The sequence below is a fragment of the Cetorhinus maximus genome, chromosome 25 (genome assembly GCF_964194155.1).
Source record: "Cetorhinus maximus chromosome 25, sCetMax3.hap1.1, whole genome shotgun sequence".
Taxonomy (NCBI): domain Eukaryota; kingdom Metazoa; phylum Chordata; class Chondrichthyes; order Lamniformes; family Cetorhinidae; genus Cetorhinus; species Cetorhinus maximus.
Genome location: NC_135903.1, coordinates 44,725,119 through 44,751,117, shown reverse-complemented (window position 1 = coordinate 44,751,117; position 25,999 = coordinate 44,725,119). Strand labels below are relative to the sequence as shown.

Below are 25,999 nucleotides of genomic sequence, written 5' to 3'. Positions count from 1 at the left end.
ATATCTACCAGCCTGTCCAAGGGATGTCTGTGCAGATAATGGTTAAACCTGGCTATGGATCACACTGTCTACACGCACTAAGTGAATGCTGAGGAGATGCCTGCTCAGTGGGTTTGGGATCATGACTTGGCAATGCTGGGTAATTCTCCATCAGTGATTAGCACGGACATTACATGGAGAATGCTTCTCTTTGAACTCTCCTCTCTTGTTCTTCCTGAGCTTCCAATCCCCTATCCACCATGAACAATGGGTCTGGAGCGTTATCTCCGGTACATGCTTGAGGATTAAGAAATTTTCATATTTGTACCAGAAAAACTCTCTTTTCAGTTTTGAATCCCCCTCCAATCACTCCCTCCACACCCTCCATTCACACCCTCCATCCCCCCCCGTTGCCAGTCACATCTCAAGAATAAGTAGCTGTCCCTCTTCATGAGATAAACTGAGAAAGGAGACAGTTTCAAACCAAAGTGATTGAGCCACACTTTAAAGGCTTGAATTTCTAAATGGCAGCAATGTCACTGATGTGACTGGTTATTAGTAAGCAGTGTTTACAATAATTAAAATGGATTTGTGTGTATTTTGGAAGTTGAGTGCTCAGACTGAGTAACATGATAAATGACTGGGCCACCTGCACCTTTCTGCTGATGAATGACATGTAGGTCACATTGTAATCTCAGTGGGTTCCAGCTTCCGAGCTGTTATTTTCCATTTAATTGCTTTCTCTCTCCCTTGATTTCTCTTCCTTCCTCTCCCCACTGTCTCCTCTTTACTTTCTCTGCCTCTCACTTGCTGTCTTCTTTTCCCCCTCTCTTTCTGTTACTCTTTCTGTTTTTCTTATCTTTCCCTCTCTGTCTGCATGTGGTTCTCTCTCCCTCTACCTTGATCTCACTTGCCCCTCTCCTCTCTTTCATTCCTCTCTCCTCACTGTTTTATCTCTTCACTCTTGTCTTTCTCCATCTTCCACTCCCCTCTCTTCATTTCACTGCCCTAATTTTCTTTCTATCTGCTTATCAGTCTTTCTTTCTCTCTCTCTCTCTCTCTCTCTACCTTCCCTACCTCACTCCCGCCTTAACGTTTAACATGAGAACTGGGTTAAGATTGACTTCGGATCTATCGAATCCTGGGCCCATCGATATCCTTTTGTGGAAAGAGCTTCACTTACTTTGTTTAAACAGTTGGAACATTAAGCCATGAACGCTATACGTGTTCAGAGAGTCTGTGATTTGACTCATTCTCCAACACAGGCTTTCCACACAGCTTGATCACCAGGTCAACTTTTCTTCACTTTGAACCTGAGAAGAGCTTGCTTCGTTGGAGCAAACCTAAGGAAAAATGGCTGGGAAAATGCGTGGGATGTTCCAGGGATCTACCAGGACTGAGGAGCATGTTCGATCTCATTGGTGGCCTTGGTTTGGTAGAGGCCTAAATATGAGGGAAGGTTCCCAACTCCTGTCGGGTGCATTATTTCATCACACAATCTTTCACCTCCAACAGCCCTGAGAATCAAATGGTCTTTTTTCTATATCTGATCCATTAAAGAGCTCAAAGAAAATAGCAAAACATAATGCCCTTATGACCTTCCCCAAGCAATGCACAGGAGATTAACCTTCAATTCTTGGCGTTTCCAAGGCAATTCTGGAGGGTTGGGACTCCTAATATAGGGACGTGAAGAGAAATGGGCCTTCAGCTTTGTGCCCAGCCTGCTCGGGCCTGCCTACAAACCTTTGAACCTACCCGAACCTAGGAGGTGGATACCTTGTAGCCTGTGGCACTGGTTAGCCCTGTATTGCTGGTTGGTCCTAACACCAGTTAGGCCAATGGTGCTAGTTAAGTCTGGAGTACTGTTTAGGCCTGGAGTACTGTTTAGGCCTGGAGTACTGGTTAGCCCTGGAGTACTGTTTAGGCCTGGAGTACTGGTTAGGCCTGGAGTACGGGTTAGGCTTGCATTACTGACAATGTTCGTAGTACTGGTTGGCTTTCTTCCTTCACTTCAAGTCGCATGTTCACATTGGAGAATGTTGGACTCAGCATGATAATCTGAACCTAGCATACAAGCAGGTTAAGGTCAATTCAGGTGGAAGCCAGTTCAGGTGGGCTCCACATTATTTGTGCCTAAGCTGGGGGAGGTACCTCAGGAAAACCTGATGACTGGTCACCGTTGTGCGAGGTGTCAGGATCATCAGTATAAACTTCAGTCACAAATTATTACATCATAGATTTTTGTTAAAAAAGGTAATCTTCCTTTGACATGGACTCAAGAACTTTAAAGTGGCCTGCCAAAAGTCACCCGGCCTTTTACAATTGCATTGTGGTCAAGCTCTAGAAGGCTGCAAGTGGATTGCAGGTAGACATACCCAGACACACCCAGACATGTGAAGACATTTGAATTTAATTTGCCACAAGGGTAAACAGAAACTCACTGTGGCTTTGCTGGAGGTGTGAATATCTCCTCAAATCTGGGAGAATGGGAACCAATCAAGTTAAGGTCTGACACATGTAAAAGGCTAAAAAGACAATGGATGGGACTATGCTCCCCTCCAAGACCAGGGCTAACTCTGTACCTGATATGGAAGCAGGATTCAGCAGTTTGAGATTGCAGCCATTGTGTGTTTTTGGATTGTATAAAGGAGGTTGGAAGAAGCCATTTTTGTGAGGTTGCTCTGCCAGCATCTGCTTTACCTATCGAGTCAGCCCATGAAGGAAACGCCGACTCTTCAACTTCACAGCTGCTAAATTGAACCTCAAGTTTCAACCCCTTCCCTCAGAAAGAAGGAATTCAGGCAATGGTCTGAAACAATATCTCACACAGACTGATTGGAAATCTCATCTTTATCTGTGTTTTAATCCTTCTATCTGTATTTTAGTTAATAACTTTATCGCCTTTGCCCAAGTAACTTTCAGCAGTACTTTCATAATAAACTAACCTATATCTCGTTTATCCCTTTTATCTTGTCGTCTGGGTTGTTTTTAAATTGAATCACTCGCCAATTAAAAGGGGGGCTATAAATACACATCAATTCTAAGCTCCAGGCCAGTTTATGGAAATGCCTTTTCCGTGGTCCTGACAGTGCTCTGTCACAAAGCATCTGAAGCAGCATTTAGGGAGGAGGCTTTATTTTGTAGAATGATGAAATTGTGCAGTGGATTCACATATCAGCTTGCAGCAGTATGATACACTCAACTTCATAGATCAGACTCTTTAAATCTGATGAGTATGTTACCATGGTGCTTTGGGAGCTACATGCTGGGATTTCCAGCTGACTGGAAGCCGAATTTCAAAATGTCAATATTAGCACTCCCGGAAAGACAGGTCAATAACTAGTAGTAACACTCCCGGAAAGACAGGTCAATAACTAGTAGTAACACTCCCGGAAAGACAGGTCAATAACTAGTAGTAACACTCCCGGAAAGACAGGTCAATAACTAGTAGTAACATTCCCGGAAAGACAGGTCAATAACTAGTAGTAACAGGGCTGAGGCTAGTCAGCTACAGGCGACTATTTTAGCTCTAACTGTAGTTTAAGAAACTGTTCTTGCAGCAGACATTTACAGACCTGGAACCCCAGCAAGCATCGCCAGCTCTGATTGGATGTAACCCTAGATGTGTCATCACATGACCTCCTACCTCCAGCTGCCCCACCCCCTTCCACAATCCCACCATTGATCACTCAACACGGCCATTCTCACAGTCTCTTGTTTCCATAGCAAATTGGAAAGAGATCCTTTTATTAAACAATTGGATGATTCTTGACTGCCAGTCAAACACCTTTTTCTTTCTCGCCAATATTTTTATCACTAGCAAAGAGAAGAGTTCAAAGAAAATGAATAAAACCCACAATTTTGTCTCTATTATTGTTTCCCGGGTTTTCCCAAAGCATCCAGGAGATTAACCTTGAGACTCCAGGCCAAACCTGAGGGGTTGGGAACTTTACTGCAGTGACAGATGCATTTTCAAAAGAGCAGGCATTGCAGCTGATATATACCACGGCGTATTGGAACTTCAATGGAGGGGTGTATAACGAGTGCCCATACCCCTCACCCCCATTTTATATATGCCAAGCTCATTCTTCCATAAGCCCAATTGTATGTATCGCTGAATCTGGGGTTTATTAGATATTGCAGCACTGACAGAAGACAATCGCAAGTATCTGGAGCGTGAGCGCGGTCTTACCTGCTGTGACCTCTTGTGAAGCCAGGTCCAAGGTTGCTGCAGTAAGAGCAGCCGGATCCATTGCTTCTGAAATGTAGGAACAATTCCAAACAAGCACGTCCAGAAATAATTCAGAGAATGAAACATCAATCATAAAATGAACAAGGACATAACAAATACGATTCAGGGAGAAAAACACAGACAGAGCAGCCAGGGGAACAGTGGGATATAGAGAAGGGACACGCTGGGGAACAGTGGGATATTGAGGGGACACATCAGGAACACGTTGATGTAGAGGGAATACAGTGGACAACAGTAACATATAGAACAACTGGGAAACAGAGGTGTAGAGGAGAGAAAACGAGGAGCAATGGGATCTGAAAGGATCATCCTAGTAAACACGCCGGAGGGCTGTGGGATATAGAGGGGGCTCACTGGGTGCAGTGAGATACAGAGTGAACGCAGTGTGTGGGACGTAGAGGGCTCTCGATGGGGAAGAGTTTGACCTGGGGGCGTCCATGCTAGCGAGTAGTGGGTATAGACAGGACACGCTATGAAACAATGGGATACATTGAGGAATCAGATGATATAGAGGGGATATATTGAGTAACAATGGGATGGCGCACGGATCAATTGGTTATAGAGAAGATACAATAGGAAACAGTGGATTAAAGTGGGGACAGACTGGGAATGGTGGGATATAGAGAGGTCACAGTGCGCAACATTTGGATATAGAGTGGACAAAATTGGTGGCAATGGGATATAGAAAGGACACATTGAGGAATAGTGAGATGTTGTTGGGATACTCTGGGGTACAGTAGGATATATAAGGGACACACAGTGGATCAGTGGATATAAGGGAGACACATTGGGAACAGTGGGATATAGACGGGGCACAGAGGGACACAGAAAGGGTACACTGGGGAACTCTGGACTAAATAGAGGGGACACACTAGGAAGCAGCGGGATATAGCGGGAACACAATGAGGAAGATTGGAATATAGAGATGGAACCGTGGGGAAGAGTGAAATATAAAATTGACACTGAAATTGTGGAGCATGTGGGGGAAGACACATTGTGGAACAGTGGGATATAGAGAGGACACACTGGGAAAGAATGGGATGTAGAGGGACACACTGGGGAGCAGCGGGATATAGCAAGGATACATGAAGAAGCATGGATTGTGGAGAAGGGACACAATGGGAAACAGTGAGATATATTTTGGGAATATTGTGATAAAATGGAGACTCAGTGGGGAACAGTGAGAGGTGGAGAGGACACTATGGTTTATACTGAGGGGACACATGGGGGGCAGTGGGCTATAGAGAAAGGGCACACTAGTGCAAGATATCGAGGGGATACAGAGGCAAACACTGGGAACACTGGGATTTAGAGGTGACCCTCTGGGCAACTGTGGGTTACATACAACAAAACGTTTTGCAGGAACGTTATAAAACAAAATATGACACTGAGCCATATAAAGCGATATTAGGAGATGATCAAAAGCTTGGTCAAAGAGGTAGGTTTTAAGGAGTGTCTTCAAGGAAGAAAGCGAGCTAGAGACACAGAGAGGCAAGTATAGGAGGCCCGAATTTGATGATTGGAGATATTTTAGGGGATTGTGGGGTTGGTGGAAATTACACAGATAGGGAGGGGCCAGGCCATGGATATAAGAACATAAAAAATTAGGAGCAGGAGTAGGCCATTTGGCCCCTTGAGCCTGCTCCACCATTTGATAAGACCATGGCTGATCTGACTGTGGCCTAAACTCCACTTTCCTGCCCACTCCCTTTGACTCCCTTGTCAGTCAAGAATCTGTCTAACTCAGCCTTAAAAATATTCAATGACCCAGCCTCCACTGTTCTCTGGGAAAGAGAATTCCACAGACCAATGACCCTCTGTGTGAAAAAAATCTCTTCTCATCTCTGTCTTAAATGGGTTACTTTCAAACTGCATTGCCTAGACTTAGTCTAGCATAAGAGGAAACATCCTATCAGCATCCACCCTGTCAAGTCCCCTCAAGATCTTAAACATTTCAATAAGATCACCTCTCATTCCTCTATGGAGGGATTGAGAACAGGCATCGGAATTTGAGAATCAGGACATTGCTTGACCAGGAGCCAATGTAGGTCAGTGAGCGCAGGGATGAGAGGAGAATGGGACTCTGTGCAAGTTAAGGCATGAGCAGCAGAGTTTTGGATGAACTCAAGTTTAGGGAAAGCAGAATGTAGGTGACTAGCAAGGAGTGCATTGAAATAGTTGAATCTAGAGGTTATGAAGGCACAAGTGAGGGGTTCAGCAACAGATGAGCTGAGACAGGAAAGTCAGGTAATGTTACAGAGGTGGCAATTGACAGTCTTAAAGATGGCACAAATATATGGTGGCAAGCTTATCTCGGGGTCAAATATAACACCAAGATTACAAACAGACTGGGTTAGTGCCAGATTTCCCAGGGACAGGGATGGAATCGATAGCTAGAAAAGATTTTGGGGCAGGAACTGAAAAATGGCTTCAGTCTTCCCGATATTTAATTGGAGGAAACTTCTGCTCATCCAGTTCTGGATGTCAGATAAGCAGTCTGATAATTTAACAACAGTGGAAGAGGTGAGAGAGGTGATGGTGAGGTAGAGCTGAGTGTCATCAGTATACATGTGAAAACTAGCACTGTGCTTTTGGATGCTGTCGCCAAGAGGCAACATGTAGATGAGAAATAGGAGGGGTCAAGGATAGATCCCTGGGAGATACCAGAGGGAACAGTGTGGGAGCAGAGAGAGAAGCCATTACAAGTGATTCCCTGACTATGATTAGGTCGATAAGAATGGAACCAGGTGAGAGCAATCCCAGCCAGCTCGGCAACAGTGGAGAGGTGTTGGAGGAGGATGGTGTGGTCAACCGTGTCAAAGGCTGTCGACAGGTTGAAAAGGGCGAGGAGGGAAAGTTTATCTTTTCACAGTCACACAGGATGTCATCTGTGACTTTGATAAGGGCCATTTCAGGACTGTGGTAGGGGCAGAAACCTGATTGGAGGGATTGAAAATGAAATTCCAAAAAAGATTGGAATGGATCTGGGAGGTGGCAACAGTTTAAGGACTTTGGAGAGGAAAGGGAGTTGGAGACAGGGTGATAGTTTGCAAGGTGGTAGATTTAAAGGAGAGAGGGACAGCACCTGAAGAGACAGAACCATTTATGCTTTTGGTCAATGTAGGCCCCAGGAGGGGTGGTTGGCTGATCGGTAGTTTACTGGGAATAGGATTGAGAAAGCAGGAGGTGGGTCTCATGGACAAGATGAGCTCAGAGAGGGCATGAGGGAAATAGGAGAGAAACTAGAGAAAGGAGTGAGTTCAGGGCTGGTGCAGGGGGAAGTTGTAGAGGAAGTTTGGCCCGGTGGGCTAGTGGAAGGAGGGACTGCGTAAAAGTGCGATGTAGAGGGAACCCATAGAGAACTGTGGAATATAGGAAGGGACACACTGGGCTACAGTTTGGGAACATTGGGATAGAGAGGATAGCTGGGCAACAGTAAGGTATAGATGGGGCACACTGTGAGACTGCAGTATACAGAAGGAACACAATTCGAACAGTGGGATTTAGAGGGGGGCTTGCAGGGAACAGTAGAATACAAGAAGGGACACACTGAGCAGGAGTGGAATATAGAGCAATGGCAGTTTATGGGGGGATCATACTGGGGAACAGTGGGATATAGAAGGGACATATAGAGGTACAATGGGATAAAGAGGGATCTCACTGGGAAGAGCAGCATTTAAAGTTACATACTTGAGAACAGAGGGGTCACATGGGCAATAGTGGATTATAGGGAAGGGACACACTGAGGAGCAGAGTGATATATAGAGGTGAGAGACTGGGGAACAGTGGCATATAGAGAGGATCCAGTGGAGAACAGTGGGATATCATGGGAACACACTGGGAAACAGTGGATTATCAAAGGACTACAGTTCAGAAGAGTGGGTTACAGAGAGGACACATGGAGGAACAGTGGGATATAGAGCATAAACACAGGAACGATGGGGCATAGAGAGGCCAACTGGAGATCAGTGAGATATATAGGAGACCCTGGGAATAATGAGATATAAAGGGGTCACAGTGAGAAACATTGGGATATAGAAAGGAGGCACACTGGGGAGCAGTGGGATATAGAGATTATATACTGGGAAGAATTTGTTTTAGAGGAACACATTGGAGAGTTTTGGGATATTGAGCTGAGACATGGGGAATAGGGGAATACATTTGCCACATGCAGAGGAACTTTGGGATATAGAGGTGACACAATGGGGAAAAGGGGAAAAGTGGGATTATAGAATCATGGGAGGGAATTTTATGGAGGTGATAGATGGCCGATTGTTGGCTGCAGAGCCAGTGAGAGACCTGCGTTGCCTCCTAAATCAGGCAGCTGGGAGGCCACCGGCAGACCTTTCATGGGATCAGGACCCAGGGGGCGGCAAGTCCTGTCCACTGAGAGCTGCTGGCCACTCAGAGGCTGGCAGCTCTTTCACACAGTAATGCCACTGAGGAGGCAGTGCCTATTGCAGGAAACACGCCCCCCAAAGGGCCAGATTCGCAGATCAATGATGGCAGGAGGAGTTTTGCAGGGTAGGGGTTACGTGGGAGGGGGTTTAAGGACAGGGTGGGGGGAGGCTCTCAGCAGGCCCCTTCTTCCCGATGTTGGGTCTTACAATCGGGCACTGAGTGCCTTTGAACGAGGGACTTCCCCGGGAGATCACAAGCAACTTGCATGGTTTTCTTGTTGTGCTATCCGCTTGGTGACACGCCCACTCACAGTGGCAGGAAGGGGCCCTGGATTGGTCATTCGTTGTCCGCTGAAGGGCCTCAATTTGCAGTTGGGTGGGAAAGCCATCCAAGGGCTCTCCACCACAGACTTAACCAGGGTGGAGGTAGGGAGGTGTTGGGGTCCAATGAAATGCTCCCGCCACCTCTAAACTCGCCATGTGGGCGGAGTATAAAATACCGCCCATGGAGTCATTACAACACAGGAGGAGGACATTTGGCCCATTGAGTCCTTGTTGGCTCTCTTTAAAGCAATCTGATCAGTCTCATTCCCCCACTCCGTCCCCATAGTCCTGTAAGTTTACTTCCCTCAAGCGCTCATCCAATTTCCTTTTGAAATCATTCACCATCTCCGCTTCCACCACCCCCCATGGGCAGCGAGTTTCAGGTCGTCACCACTTGCTGTGTAAAAATGTTCTTCCTCACATCCCCCTTGCATCACTTGCCCAAAACCTTAACTCTGTCCACCTAGTCTTTGTACCATCAGCAAATGAGGACAGCTTTTCTTTTTCTATCTTATCTAAATCTGTCTTGTAACTTTGTACACCTCGATCAGATCTCCTCTCAATCTCCTTTACTCCAAGGAGAACAACCACAATTCCTCCAACCCAACCTTGTAACTAAAATCTCTCATACCTAAAACCATTCTGGTAAATCTCCTCTAAACCTTCTCAAAGGACCCTCACTCACATCCTTGCAATACCCTAGTTGTGGCCTAACCAGAGCTTTACAAGGGTCAGCATAACTTTCCTGCTTTTGTACCCAATACCTATATATATGAAGCCAAGATCACATATGTTTTGCTAACTACTATCCTCAATATGTCCTGCCATCTACAAAGACCTATGAACATGAACTCCTAGGTTCCTCTGTCCCTGAGCACTCTTTAAAACTGTGCCATTGAGTATTATTTGCCTCCTCTATCTCTTCTGCCAGAACATACCACCTCACACTGTATTCATTTCTACCTGTCCATTCAGCTGGCTCATCTATGTCCTGGTGCAGGTGATTCATCTCATCCTCACTGTTTGCCTCTCCTCCAAGTTCAGAATCATGAGCAAATTTTGAAATTTTACTTTGGCTTCCAACATTCAAGTCATTTATACATATTAAACAAAATAGCGGTCCTAGCACTGACCCTTGTTGGACTCCGTCTACCATACTCCAATCAGAAACAAAGCCATTTACTATAGCTCACCATTTTCTGTCCTTAAGCTATTTTTTTTATCCAAGCTGACACTGACCCTCTTATTCCATGTGTCACAATTTTGTAAACCAGCCTTTTATGTGATACTTTATCAAAGGCTTCTTCAGAATCCAGATAGACAACATCCACCACATTCCCTTCATCTACCTTTTTTGTTACTTCATCAATGTGATTTGTCAAACATGATCTGCATTTTATAAATACATGCTGCCTCTTCTTAACAAACTCAAACCTCTCCAAGTTCCTGTTGATTTTTTTCCCTGATTATTGTTTCTAAAACCTCATCCACCACTGATGTTAAACTGACTGGCCTGTAGTTGCTAGGACTGTCCTTACACCCTTTCTTGAATAAGGATGTCACATTTACTATTCTCCAACTGTCTGGCACCTCCCATGTATCTTAGGGAATATTGGAAGATTATGCAAGCCCTCCTGCTGCCTCCACATCCATTTCCTTTAGCAACCTGGGATACAAGCCATCTGGGCCAGGTGACTTATCCACTCTAAGCATAGCCAGCCTTCCCAGTACATCCTGCCTATCAATTTTCAACTATCCATTACTTCCATCATCTCCGCTTTTACTGATATTTGTTAGCATCCTCTTCCTTATTAAGCACCGATACAAACTGCCCATTAAGTAGTCCAGCCCTGCCCTGTGTCTCAAAGGATATCTCACACTCTTTGTCCTTAAATAGTACCAGCTTAGTATCTGTTTACTATTTGTTTGTCAGTAGATTTTTTGGGTTCCCTTTTATGTTAACTGCCATTCTATTCTCATTCTCTCTTTGTCAGGCTTATTTTCCTTTTCACTTGCCCTCTCAACTTATTCTATTTGGCCTGGTTCTCACTTGAAGAATTCACCTGACATGTATCATTCACCCTCTTTTTTTATTTCATCACATTCTTACCCTCCCTCATCATCCAAGGAGCCCTGGCTTTGGCTCCCTTACCTTTTGCCTCTTGTTGGAATGTTCCCAGCCTGTATCTGAAACACCTCCTTAAAGATCACCCATTGATCTGTTACAGATTTCCCTATCAGTCTCTTGTTCCATTTTACCCTGGACAGATCCCTTTTCATCCCATTGAAATTAGCCCTCTTCTAACTTACATATTTCCTTGCTCTTCTCCATCATTAATCTAAACTTCATGATGCAATGATCACTCTTACCCAGTGTTCTCCCACAGACACTTAGTCCACTTGGTACATCTCATTTCCCATCCCCAGATCCAGAAATGCTTCCTTCCTAGTTGGACCAAGAACATATTAGTCAAGGAAATTCTCCCAAACACACTGCAGAAATATCCCCCCACCGACCCCCCCACCCCTTACCTTTTACCTCTCAGATCATCCCAATCGATAGTTGGGGAGTTAACATCACTCCACGGTTCCTGCACACCTCTGTGGTTCCTCTGCAGATTTGTTCTTCTATTTCTCTCCCACTATTTGGAGAACTGTAGAATTCACCAGTAGTGTGATTATAATCTTTGTCGTTCCAAACTCTAACCAAATGGATTCTGTCCTTGCCCCTCAAGGGCATCCATTCTTTCCAATGTTACAGTAGCATCCCCTATCAGTACTGCCACTTCTCCCTATTTTCTTTCCCTTTCTTTTCTGAACACTTTCTGTCCTTGAATATTAAGCACCCAGCCCGCAACATTTTTAATCCACATTTCCATTATTGTGACTACATCAGATTCCTACATGGACATTTGTGCTTGTAGCTCACCAGGCTTATTCACCATGTACTCTATGTTTACATATACGCATTCTAAACCTCTATTTGTATTCCTTGCAGTTTTTCTTAGTTTGCTCCTATCTAAAATTCCTTCTCCAGTATCCAACACTCTCACTCCTTTATACACCTTAATCCCTCTTTTCTACTTCTACAAACTGGTGCGCAATTCCCTGCAATTCAGTTCAAATCCTCCCAATCAGGACACTGGACCCAATCCTGCTGAGGGGCTACCCGTCCCTATTGAATAGGTGCCTCCTGCCCCAGAACTGGTCCCAATGGCCCAAGAATCTGAAGCCCTCCCTCCTGCACCAGGACTCAAGCCACGCATTGATCCTCCCTATCTTCCTATTTCTACTCTGACTAGCACACAGGAAGGATCAAGCTAGAAACAATTTATTTTTAGAGGGGACAATGTGGGGAACTGAGGGATATAGAGGGGACACACTGGGAAACAGTGAGGTATAGAGCGGACACACTGGGAAACAGTGGGGTATAGAGCGGACAGTCTGGGAAACAGTGGCGTATAGAGGGGACACACTGGGAAACAGTGGGGTATAGATGGTGTGCAGTGGAGAACAGTAGGATATAGAGAAGACATACTCAGGGTCAGTAGGTTATTTGGGAAGGGTGTGGGGGGAATTCACTGCGTACAGTAGGATGCAGAGTGAACACTCTGGGACCAGCGGGATATAGAGAAGACACACTGGGGAAGTGTAAGTTATATAGAGTGGATGCTTTGGGGAACAGTGGATGTACATGGTCACACAGTGAATATGTAAGCGATAGAGGGAACGCACTGGGTGAGAGTTCTGTATAAGGATGAGACACTGTGGAACAGTGGGAGGCAGAGAGGTCCCAGTAGGGAACACTGGAATATGGGTTGTAACACATTTCGGTACAACTTGGTATGTGGATGGGTCAAATTGGGAAACCACGGGATATATCCAGGAAACACACTGGGGAACTGTGGAATATATAGACATATAGGGGACACATGTCTAATGATGACCAAGAAACCATTGTCAAGTGTCATAAAAACCCATCTGGTTCACAAATGTCCTTTAGTGAAGGAAATCTGCCATTCTCACTTGGTCAGGCCTACATGTGACTCCAGACCCACAGCAATGTGGTTGACTCTTAAATGCCCTCTGATTGCAAGGCACCTAGTTGTATCAAACCGCTATAAAGTATATAAGGAAAGAAACTGGACAGACCACTCGGCATTGACTGGGCACCAGAACCCAGCCTTGTCGACCCTGCAAAGTCCTCCTTATGAAGGATGCTTGGGCCAAAATTGGGAGAGTCTGTCTCACAGTCTAGCCAAGCAACAGCTTGACATGGTCACCCTCACGGAATCATACCTTACAGATAATGTCCCTGACACCATCATCACCATCCCTGGGTATGTCCTGTCCCACCGACAGGACAGACACAGTAGAGGTGGTGACACAATGGTATAGAGTCAGGAGGGAGTTGCCCTGGGAGTCCTCAACATCGACTCCGGACCCCATGACCTCATGGCATCAGGTCAAACATGAGCAAGGAAACCTCCTGCTGTTTACCATGTACCACCCTCTCTCAGCTGATGAATCAGTGCTCCTCCATGTTGAACATCACTTGGAGGAAGCACTGAGGGTGGCAGGTCATAGATTGTACTCTGGGTGTGGGGACTTCAATGTCCATCACCAAGAGTGGCTTGGTAGCACCACTACTGACCGAGCTGGCTGAGTCCTAAAGGACATAGCTGCTAGACTGGGTCTACAGCAGGTGGTGAGGGAACCAACAAGAGGGAAAAACATACTGTACCTCATCTTCACCAACCTGCCTGCCACAGATGCATCTGTCCTTGACAGTATTGGTAGGAGTGACCACTGTAGAGTCGTTGTGGAGACGAAGTCCTGCCTTCACATTGAGGATACCCTCCATTGTGCTGTGTGGCACTACCTCCACACCAAGTGGAATAGATTTCAAACAGATCTAGCAACTTAAGACTGGGCATCCATGAGGCGCTGTGGGCCATCAGCAGCAGCAGAATTGTACTCAAACACAATCTGTAACCTCATGGCCCAGCATATCCCCCACTCTACCATTACCATCAAGCCAGGGGATCAACCCTGGTTCAATGAAGAGTGCAGGAGAGCATGCCAGGAGCAGCACCAGGCATACCTAAAAATGAGGTGTCAACCTGGTGAAGCTGCAACACAGGGCAAATCCAAGCTGCTTAGTTACTGCCCCATCAGCCTACTCTCCATTATCAGTAAAGTGATAGAAGGGGTCATCAACAGTGCTAACAAGCGGCACTTGCTTAGCAATAATCTGCTCACTTACGCATGGTTTGGGTTCCGCCAGGGACACTCAGCTCCTGACCTCATTACACATAATATGGACATAAGAGCTGAACTCCAGAGGTGAGGTGAGAGTGACTGCCCTTGACAACAAGGCAGCAATGCCCCTTGACATTCAATGGGATTACGATAGCTGAATCCCCTACTATCAACATCCTTGGGGTTACCATTGGCCAGAAACTGAGCTGGGCTAACCAAATAAACATTGTGACTATAAGAGCAGGTCAGAGGCTAGGAATCCTGTGGCGAGTAACTCACTTCCTGACTCCCTAAAGCCTGCCCACAAGGCACAAGTCAGGAGTGTGATGGAACACTCTCCACTTGCCTGGATGAGTGCAGCTCCCACAACACTCAAGAAGCTCAACACCATCCAGGACAAAGAAGCCCGCTTGATTGGCACCCCATCCACCACCTTAAACATTCACTCCCTCCACCACCGACTTACAGTGGCAGCAGTGTGTACTATCTACAAGATGCACTGCAGGAACTCACCAAGGTTCCTTAGACAGCACCTTCCAAACCCACGACTGCTACCATCTAGAAGGACAAGGGCAGCTGACAAATGGGAACACCACCACCTCCAAGCCACACATCATCCTGACTTGGAAATATATCACCGTTCCTTCACTGTCGCTGGGTCAAAATCCTGGAACTCCCTTCCTAACAGCACTGTGGGTGTACCTACACCACATGGACTGCAGCGGTTCAAGAAGGCAGCTCACCACCACCTTCTGAAAGGCAATTAGGGATGGGCAATAAATAGTGGCCTAACCGCCGATGTCCACATCCCATGAATGAAGATAAAAAAACACTGGGTAACAGTGGGATACATATATATATATATAGGATACACACTGGGGAACAGTGGAAGAAAGAGGGGATCTAATCAGAAACACAGGAATATGGAGAGGACACACTGACAACAGTGGGATGTAGAGGGGAGTCAATGTGGGACAGTGAGATCTGGAGAGACCACACTAAAGATCAGTGGATATCTAGGGAGAAATTGGGAAGCAGGGGAATAATGAGGGGGCACATGCAGAACAGTGAATAATATAGAAGAGACACACTGGGGAACAATGAGATATATTGAGGGGGCACATTGGGATATAAAAGGATCAAAGTTTATAAGATTTTTCTCCTGCTGATGTTGAAGTGCAGTGAATATTTATTCATGCTACATTGTTAGAATATAGTTTGCATATCGGAACTGATCTTGCTAATATTGGAGCTGTATCAGAGTTGATATCTGGGGAATGAGAGGTACCCCAATGTCAGAACAAATCAATGCTGACAATCATGAGTAATGGCCTGGTATCAGTGCTGATATCGAAGTGTATTAGTGTAGGCCTGGGGGTTACTGGACCTGTATCTAAGTAAATGGACTTATTTTGATGTGGTTACTGGTAATAATTGGTCTTGTTGAGTATTGGTCTGGTGGGATTTTGTCTCGTATTGGTGTCCTTATGCCAGTGCCAGCCCCAGGCCATTCCAGAAGCAAAATACTGCAGATGCTAGAAATCTGAGATTAAAACAGAACGTGCTGGAAACACTCAGCAGCTCTGGCAGCCTCTGTAGAGAGAGAAACAGAGTTAACGTTTTGAGGCTGATGTGACTCTTCTTCAGAACTCCAAAGTTCTGAACAACTGTCATATTGGACTCAAAACATTCATTCTGTTTCTGTCTCCACAGATGCTGCCAGAGCTGCTGAGTTTTCCCAGCATTTCCTGGTTTCATTCCATGGCTCTCTAGGCCTTGGAGCAGCACTAACCATGATTTTGGAGGAAGCTGTTGCTATCAGAGATGGGGCAGCACCTACCCTCTGAAGATGGTGTACTCTTCACATCAGAATCATCTGAAATAGGTTCATCTGAGACAGGAGAAGAATCTGAAAGAGGATTTATAGGACACAGGTTACATTGTGTTGGATATCTGAGCACTCTAACTGCTCATACTAGCTGAATCTCATAGAAAACATGACATAAATCTAACACTATTCTGGCTGAGTTTTGAAATCCTAAATTAGCTCTTTCAGGTTAAACTCACTTGAGCACTAATCTAGATCAATAAAGTTAACTCAACAGCTTTAATCCCGATCAGTAAGATTAACTCTACCGCATTAACCCAGATCAGTACAATTAACTCTACAGCATTAGTCAGATTGGTACACCATTTACAACACGAGCACAGGTGAGGTGAGGTGAGAGTGACTGCCCTTGACATCAATGGAGCATTTGACCGAGTGTGGCATCATGGAGCCCTAGCAAAACTGGAGTCAATGGGAATCAGGGGAAAACACTCCACTGATTGGTGTTATACCTAGCACAAAAGAAGATGGTTGTGGTTGTTGGAGGTCAATCATCTCAGTCCCAGGACATCACTGCAGGAGTTCCTCAGGGTAGTGTCCTTCGCCCAACCATCTTCAGCTGCTTCATTCAGAAATTGAACTGGACTAGCCATATAAATACTGTGGCTACAAGAGCAGGTCAGGGACTAGGAATCCTGTGACAATTAACTCACCTCCTGACTCCCCAAAGTATGTCCACCATCTACAAGACACAAGTCAGGAGTGTGATGGAATACTCCCCACTTGCCTGGATGAGTGCAACTCCCATAATACTCAAGAAGCTTGACACCATCCAGGACAAAGCAGCCCGCTTGACTGGCACCCCATCCACAAACATTCACTCCCTCCATCACTGATGCACAGTAGCAGCAGTGTGTACCATCTATAAGATGCACTGCAGGAACTCACCAAGGCTCCTTCGACAGCACCTTCCAAACCCTCGACTGCTACCATCTCGAAGGACAAGGACAGCAGATAGATGCGAACACCACCACCTGGAAGTTCACCTCCAAGTCACTCACCATCCTGACTTGGAAATATATCGCCGTTCCTTCACTGTCACTGGGTCAAAATCCTGGAACTCCCTTGCTAACAGCACTGTGGGTGTACCTACACCGCTTGGACTGCAGCGGTTCAAGGCAGCAGCTCACCACCGCCTTCTGAAGGGCAATTAGGAATGGGCAATAAATGCTGGCCTAGCCAACGACGTCCACATCCCATAAATTAAGGAATAAAAGATCAGTTGAAGTAATTCTGCAGCAATAATCCAGATTAGTTCAATGAACTTGGCGATTGGAACTACAATTTCAAAAATTTGCAATCAATGGCAAATTTAGGGAAATAATTAATACTGAGGAGGACTGTGACAAATTACAAAACAAGATTAATAAACTTCAAGAATGGACTTGCAATTGGGCACATGGATTTCAGTACAGCTAAGTGTGAAGGTGCATTTTAGCAGGAAGCAGGAAGTCACAAAGTCCTTAGAAAATAAGAGCCTTAATAGGTAATAAAATAAAAAATAATGATACAGGCTAAAGATGCCGTTTAAAAGTAAAATTTATTTCTAAAGGGTTAACACTAAAAAACAGAGAAACTATGTCACACTCCTATCAGAACTTGGTTAGATCAGATCTGTACTATTCGAACTGGTTTCTAAATTATTAAGTGGATACAGAGGTACTGGAGACTGGAGAAGTTGCAATAAAGGGTGATACCAGAACTGAGGCTTTAATCAGGAAAGATTGAACAGGCTCGGGCTCCATTCTCAGGAAAAGATAAGGCTGAAGACGGACCCAATAGAAACCTTTAAAATTATCAAGGGTTTGATAGGGTAGATGTAGAGGTGGTGTTTCCATTTGTGGGTGAGACCGAAACTAGGGGCCAACAATATAAAATAATCACCAAGAAATCCAATAAGGAATTCAGGAGAATCTTTTTTTAGCCAAAGAGTGGTTCGAATGTGGAGCTCGCCACTACAGGGCACCACTGAGGCGAGTAGCACAGATGCATTTAAGGGGAAGCTTGATAAGCGCATGAGGAAGGAATAAACAAATGTATTGATAGTGAGATAAAGAGGGCTGGGGGAAAGTATATGACGAAGGATGGGAGGAGGGTCAGGTGGAGTATGGAACAGTTGGGCTGAATGACATGTTCCTGGGCTTTACGTTCTTTGAACTTCAATGTCAATCTATAGCACTGATGCAGATCAGTATAACCCACACAATAATCCAGGAATGGGTATTAACTGAGTCCAACTTGATGAGTGAGTGCACTCCCAATTGGTAAATATAAGCTATTGGGTGATTACACACATGATGGGGGTATATAATTGCCCTAGTGGGGAATACACTCACCCTCGCTGCTGGGTGACTACAAGGTGGAGGCAGTATATAAATTGCAGGTGGGTGAGTGTATTCCCTATGTTTGAATATATCTTCTGATAGGTCAGTATATTCTCGATGCTGTAAAGATTCCGCAGGGAGATGAGTACTTTTCTGCTGGGTGAATATATTCCCCTCTGCTGGGTGGGTACACCCCCAATGGGTGAATATATTCCCCTCTGCTGGGTGGGTACACCCCCAATGGGTGAATATAATCTCCTTGACGTGTGGGTATACCCCCAATGGGTGAATATAATCTTCCTGATGTGTGGATACACCCCAATAGGTGAATATAATCTCCCTAATGTGTGGGTACAGCCCCAATGGGTGAATATAATCTCCCTGATGTGTGGATACACCCCCAATGGGTGAATATAATCTCCCTGGTGTGTGGGTACATCCCCAACAGGTGAATATAATCTCCCTGCTGTGTGGGTACATCCCCGACAGGTGAATATAATCTCCCTGATGTGTGGGTACACCCCCAATGGGTGAATATAATCTCCCTGATGTGTGGATACACCCCCAATGGGTGAATATAATCTCCCTGTTGTGTGGATACACCCCCAATAGGTGAGTATAATCTCCCTGATGTGTGGGTACACCCCCAATGGGTGAATATAATCTCCCTGATGTGTGGGTACACCCCCAATGGGTGAATATAATCTCCCTGATGTGTGGATACACCCCCAATGGGTGAATATAATCTCCCTGATGTGTGGGTACACCCCCAATGGGTGAATATAATCTCCCTGATGTGTGGATACACCCCCAATGGGTGAATATAATCTCCCTGATGTGTGGGTACACCCCCAATGGGTGAATCTAAGCCCCATGACATTCAACGTATGCTTCTAATGAGTGATGTATATTGCTCACGGGCAAATATAACACTGATGGGTGAATACACTCCCAATGGGTGAACATTACGTAGAATCTACAGCATAGAAACAGGCTATTCAGCCCAAGAGTTCGATACTCGTACTTCTGCTCTCACACAATTTTGTTAGTCAGTGATGGTAGTTATGACGGTAGTTATGACGGTAGTTCTGATGGTAGTTATGACGGTAGTTATGATGGTAGTTATGACGGTAGTTATGACTTTGTGAGATGTATCAGACAGGCATAAGCAAGTTGGTAGCCCATCTTAGGGCTCTTCTCCAATGGGCAGGGAGATATAAAACAGGCTTCTCACTCGTAATCACATCTTTTACATTGCCGGACAAAGCAAACTCAGATGAGAAATCTGCACAATTGGTGTTTAAAAGTGAACAAGCTAGACAGGGGAGGCAGCCTGTGCCTATGGTATTTGTGGGAGAGAGGGCACCCATTCTTTACAGACAATTTGTCAGAGATAAAGGGCTAAGAGCTAAAGTCTGAGCTGGTGGACAGGTGCTTGTTACTGTCTGTGACAGTGATTGCTAGTCCTTTTCTCGGTTGCACTAACCGTTATGTGAGGCACATAAGGGGTGGGGCACAATGGCTGCAAGGAGCTCAGGCACAGAAACCCCTTCATTTTGATGAGGTGTGGGGTTCTCACAATCGAGCAGGGAAGCAGATAGCTCCTTCCTGCATTGGACTCCGTGTAATTGAAGCTTTTAAAACCAGAGAGCAGGTCGCGAAGGGTTACACACATTGGCTCTGTGCAAATTGGTTCCGTATGTTTGAGAATGGTTTAGCAGCATTAATCTTCAGGAAATGGATTTCAAAGCTTCAATTCACTGTAAATGAAAGATCATGCTGAGAAATTGCAGCAAACTGCAGCCCTGGCGAACATGTCAGCATTTGCTAGAATATTCCAGCGCTGACTGCAGCAACGCCCTGAACCATCTGTGCTAACCCTGCTGCTTCTACCCATCTCAAACACCCGTCTTACAACAAAGCCCCTTTTTCTTCACTGACCTTTTGTTGCTTGGTTTCCTGCCCCAAACTGTGTTGCTGTGGTTACCCCAATTCCATTTTCTTTCACCTCTGGGAGGCCTGGCGTTGCTTTATTGTCCCTGTCCTGATCCACACACAGACTGTGCTCTCCTCTAACCACCGTCTCCATCTCTGCTGCAGCCTGATAGGGTTCTCCTGATGAGTTGTGCAGGGGCTCGCGATCAGCCTCTGTTACACTGCACTAGTACTGATGCTCAGCTATTCCCACACAGAGTCAGCCTGAAAGAGAGGGGGGGGCGGGGGGAGAGGAGAGGGATCAGCTACACGTCCATATTCATGATTAGTGGAGAACTACACAAGATTTCTTTACGGCTAACGACAGGATCTCCTTCAAATTCACTGCAGCACAGAATTCCAATACACAACATTCCCCATTATTCGGAGATCTCCAGCCCCATCTCCATCTGCCACATTGTCAGTTTGCCAATAAACTCCAACCCTGCAATATTCACAATGCTGCAGACAGGCACAAAGCTTTCTACCCTTTCCAGAAACATGTAAATGCCGACTGCTGGGAGGTGCCAGAAATCCACATCTCCATTCTGCTCCTGTTTAAAAAGGATGTTTTATTACTGGCAGGAACATGGATCACCTCCAGGACCATTCACTCTCTGCCATTTTACACTGCAGAGGGGACACTCTTAGCCACCCTCAACATTCCCATTTTATGTTTGGCCAGTGAAGCCAGCAGCTGTCCTGAGTGACCAGTGACAGAGCAGACAGTTCTAGTCCTCAAGTCGGGTTTCAACCTTCCGTCCAGAGTTACGTTGATAAACAGACCAAGATTCAGTATCTTTATTGTCTATTCCTGAGTAAATTGCCCGGTCTACAGTCAAGGAGAGAACAGACCAAACAGTGACTGAGCAGGAGGTTGCAACTTTGCTCCCAGCTCTCTGCTGTTAGCTGATATCGACTGGAGGATCCTGAAATGGAGCATCGATTGAACTTGAACCTATTAGTTGGTGAGGGAAACAGCAGCTAGGCTTCCTGCTCTGAGATAACAGAAAGCACAGCACAGAACAGACTGAGCGAAGGAACCCAGCAGAGAGATGTTGACATTGGCTGAGGCAAGATGAGGATGTCCAGCTGGACCTCACCCTTGGGTGAGCTCAGCAAACTTAAGTAAAGTGCAATTATACTGAGCAAGGACCTTTCTCATAGAAACGAACAATCAGAAGTGGGACACATTAGATAGTGCTGACACTCACTGGGGTACAGTCCCACACATGCTGACACTCACTGGGGTACAGTCCCACACACGCTGACACTCATTGGGGTACAGTTCCACACACACTGACTCTCACTGGGGTACAGTTCCACACACACTGATTCTCACTGGGGTACAGTTCCACACACATTAACTCACACTGGGCTACAGTTCCACACACACTGACTCTCACTGGGGTATAGTTCTACACACACTGACGCTCACTGGGGTACAGTTCCACACACACTGACTCTCACTGGGGTTCAGTTCCACACACATTGACTCTCATTGGGGTACAGTTCCACACACACTGATACTCACTGGGGTACAGTTCTATACACACTGACCCTAAGTGGAGTAGAGAACTACAGACAATGACACTCTCTGGGGTACAGTTACACACACACTGACGCTCACTGGGGTACAGTCACACACACACTGACTCCCACTGGGGTTCAGTTCCACACACACTGGCTCTCACTGGGGTACAGTTCCACACACATTGACTCACACTGGGCTACAGTTCCACACACACTGACACTCACTGGGGTACAGTTCCACACACACTGACACTCACTGGGGTACAGTTCTATACATACTGACCCTCAGTGGAGTAGAGAACTACAGACAACGACTCTCACTGGGTTACAGTTCCACACACACTGACTCTCACTGGGGTACAGTTCCACACACACTGACTCTCACTGGGGTACAGTTCCACACACACTGACTCTCACTGGGGTTCAGTTCCACACACACTGACTCTCACTGGGGTACAGTTCCACACACATTGACTCTCACTGGGGTACAGTTCCACACACATTGGCTCTCACTGGGGTACAGTTCCACACACACTGACTTTCACTGGGGTACAGTTCCACACACGCTGACACTCACTGGGTTATAGTTCCACACACACTGACTCTCACTGGGGTACAGTTCCACACACACTGACTCTCACTGGGGTACAGTTCTATACACACTGACACTCAGTGCAGTAGATTACTACACATACTGACTCTCACTGGGGTACAGTTCCATACACTGACTCACACTGGGGTACAGTTCCACACAAACTGACTCTCTCTGGGATATAGTTCCACAGACACTGACTCTCACTGGGGTACAATTCCATACATGCTGACACTCACTGGGGTAGAGTCCCATATACACTGACACTCACTGGGGTACAGTTCCACACATGCTGACCCTCACTGGGATACAGTTCCACATACGCTGACTCTCACTGTGATGCAGTTCCACACATACTGACTCTCACTGGGGTACTGTTCCACACACACTGATTCTCACTGGGGTACAGTTCCACACACACTGACTCTCACCTGGGTACAGTTCCATACACACTAAGACTCATTGGGATGCAGTTCCACACACATTGACTCTCACTGGGGTACAGTTCCACAGATACTGTGTCTCACTGGGGTACAGTTCCACACACACCGACTCTCACTGGGGTACAGTCCCACACACACCGACTCTCACTGGGGTACAGTTCCACACACGCTGAGACTCACTGGGATGCAGTTCCACACACACTGACTCTCACTTGGGGTACAGTTCCACACATACTGATTCTCACTGGGGTACAGTTCCACGCACACTGACTCTCACTGGGGTACAGTTCCACAAACACTGACTCTCACTGGGGTACAGTTCCACACACACTGATTCTCACTGGGGTACAGTTCCACACGCACTGACTCTCACTTGGGGTACAGTTCCACACACACTGACACTCACTTGGGGTACAGTTCCACACACACTGATTCTCACTGGGGTACAGTTCCACACACACTGACTCTCACTGGGGTACAGTTCCACGCACATTGACTCATACTGGGGTACAGTTCCACACACGCTGACCCTCACTGGGGTACAGTTGCACACACATTGACTCATACTGGAGTACAGTTCCACACACACTGACTCTCACTGTGATGCAGTTCCACACACACTGATTCTCACTGGGGTACAGTTCCACACACACTGACTCTCACTGCGGTACAGTTCCACAGACACTGACTCTCACTGGGGTACAGTTCCACACACAATGACACTCACTGGGGTACAGTTCCAGACATACTGACTCTTACTGCGGTACAGTTCCACACACACTGACTCTCACTGGGGTACAGTTGCACACACATTGACTCATACTGGGGAACAGTTCCATACACACTGACTCTCACTGGGGTACAGTCCCACACACACTGACTCTCACTGGGGTACAGTTCCACACACACTGACTCTCACTGGGGTACAGTTCCACACACACTGACTCTCACTGGGGTACAGTTCCACACACACTGACTCTCACTGAAGTACAGTTCCACACACACTGACACTCACTGGGGTACAGTTTCAGACATACTGACTCTCACTGCGGTACAGTTCCACACACACTGATTCTCACTGGGGTACAGTTGCACACACATTGACTCATACTGGGGTACAGTTCCACACACACTGACCCTCACTGGGGTACAGTTCCACACATACTGAGTCTCACTGGAGTACAGTTCCACACACGCTGACTCTCACTGTGATGCAGTTCCACACACACTGACTCTCACTGGGGTATGGTTCCACACACACTGACACTCACTGGGGTACAATTCCACACACACTGACACTCACTGGGGTACTGTTCTATACACACTGACTCTAAGTGGAGTAGAGAACTACAGACAATGACTCTCACTGGGGTACAGTTCCACACACACTGACTCTCACTGGGGTTCAGTTCCACACACACTGACACTCACTGGGTTAAAGTTCCACACACACTGACACTCACTGGGTTACAGTTCCACACACGCTGACACTCACTGGGATGCAGTTGCACACACATTGACTCTCACTGGGGAACAGTTCCACACACACTGACTCTCACTGGGGTACATTCCACACACACTGACTCTCACTGGGGTACAGTTCCACACATAGTGACTCCCACTGGGTTACAGTTCTATACACACTGACCCTTGGTGGAGTAGATTACTACACATACTGACTCTCACTGGGGTACAGTTCCACACACTGACTCTCACTGGGGTACAGTTCCACACACACTGATTCTCACTGGGGTACAGTTCCACGCACACTGACTCTCACTGGGGTACAGTTCCACACACACTGACTCTCACTGGGGTACAGTTCCACACACACTGACTCTCACTGGGGTACAGTTCCACACACACTGACTCTCACTGTGATGCAGTTCCACACACACTGATTCTCACTGGGGTACAGTTGCACACACAATGACTCTCACTGGGGTACAGTTTCAGACTCACTGACTCTCACTGCGGTACAGGTCCACACACACTGACTCACACAGCGGTACAGTTCCACACACACTGAATCTCACAGGGGTACAGCCCCACACACACTGACACTCACTGGGGTACTATTCCACACACACTGACTCTCACTGGGGTATGGTTCCACAAACACTGACACTCACTGGGGTACAGATCCACACACGCTGAGACTCATTGGGATGCAGTTCCACACACATTGACTCCCACTGGGGTACAGTTACACACACTCTGATGTTCATTGTGGTACAGTTCCACAAACACTGATTCCCCCTGGGGTACAGTTCCACACACACTGATTCTCACTGCGGTACAGGTCCACACACACTGACTCACACAGCGGTACAGTTCCACACACACTGACTCTCACTGGGGTACAGTTCCATACACGCTGACTCTCACGGGGTACAGTTCCACACACACTGACTCTCACTGGGGTACAATTCCACACACATTGACTCATACTGGGGTACAGTTCCACACATGCTGACCCTCACTGGTATACAGTTCCACACACGTTGACTCTCACTGTGATGCAGTTCCACACACACTGATTCTCACTGGGGTACAGTTCCATACACACTGACTCTCACTGCGGTACAGTTCCACACACATTGACTATCACTGTGGTATAGTTATACACACTCTGACGCTCACTGGGTTATGGTTCCTTGCACACTGACTCTCACTGGGGTTCAGTTCCACACACACTGACTCTCACTGGGGGACAGTTCCACACGCACTGACTCTCACTGGGGTACAGTTCCATACACACTGACTCTCACGGGGTACAGTTCCACAGACACTGACTCTCATGGGGGTACAATGCCACACAGACTGACTCTCACTGGGGTACAATTCCACACACACTGACTCTCACTGGGGTACAGTTCCACACATACTGAGTCTCACTGGGTTACAGTTCTATACACACTGACTCTCATTGGGGTACAGTTGCACACACATTGACTCATACTGGGGTACAGTTCCACACACACTGACTCTCACTGGGGTACAATTCCACACACTCTGATGGTTACTG

At 46.4% G+C, this 25,999-nt stretch overlaps 1 protein-coding gene across 1 annotated transcript in view; it reads right to left on the bottom strand.

Annotated features, from left to right (window-relative positions):
* The window catches only part of maptb (microtubule-associated protein tau b), a 134,622-nt gene that overhangs the window by 73,598 nt on the left and 35,025 nt on the right, over window positions 1-25,999 (bottom strand). The window contains exons 2-4 of the mRNA XM_078529889.1: window positions 20,371-20,628; window positions 16,058-16,126; window positions 4,172-4,237 (exon numbers count right to left, since the gene is read on the bottom strand). Coding sequence (XP_078386015.1) covers window positions 4,172-4,237; window positions 16,058-16,126; window positions 20,371-20,518 — 283 coding nt within the window. The 5' untranslated portion in view covers window positions 20,519-20,628. The remainder of the gene's footprint in view (window positions 1-4,171; window positions 4,238-16,057; window positions 16,127-20,370; window positions 20,629-25,999) is intronic.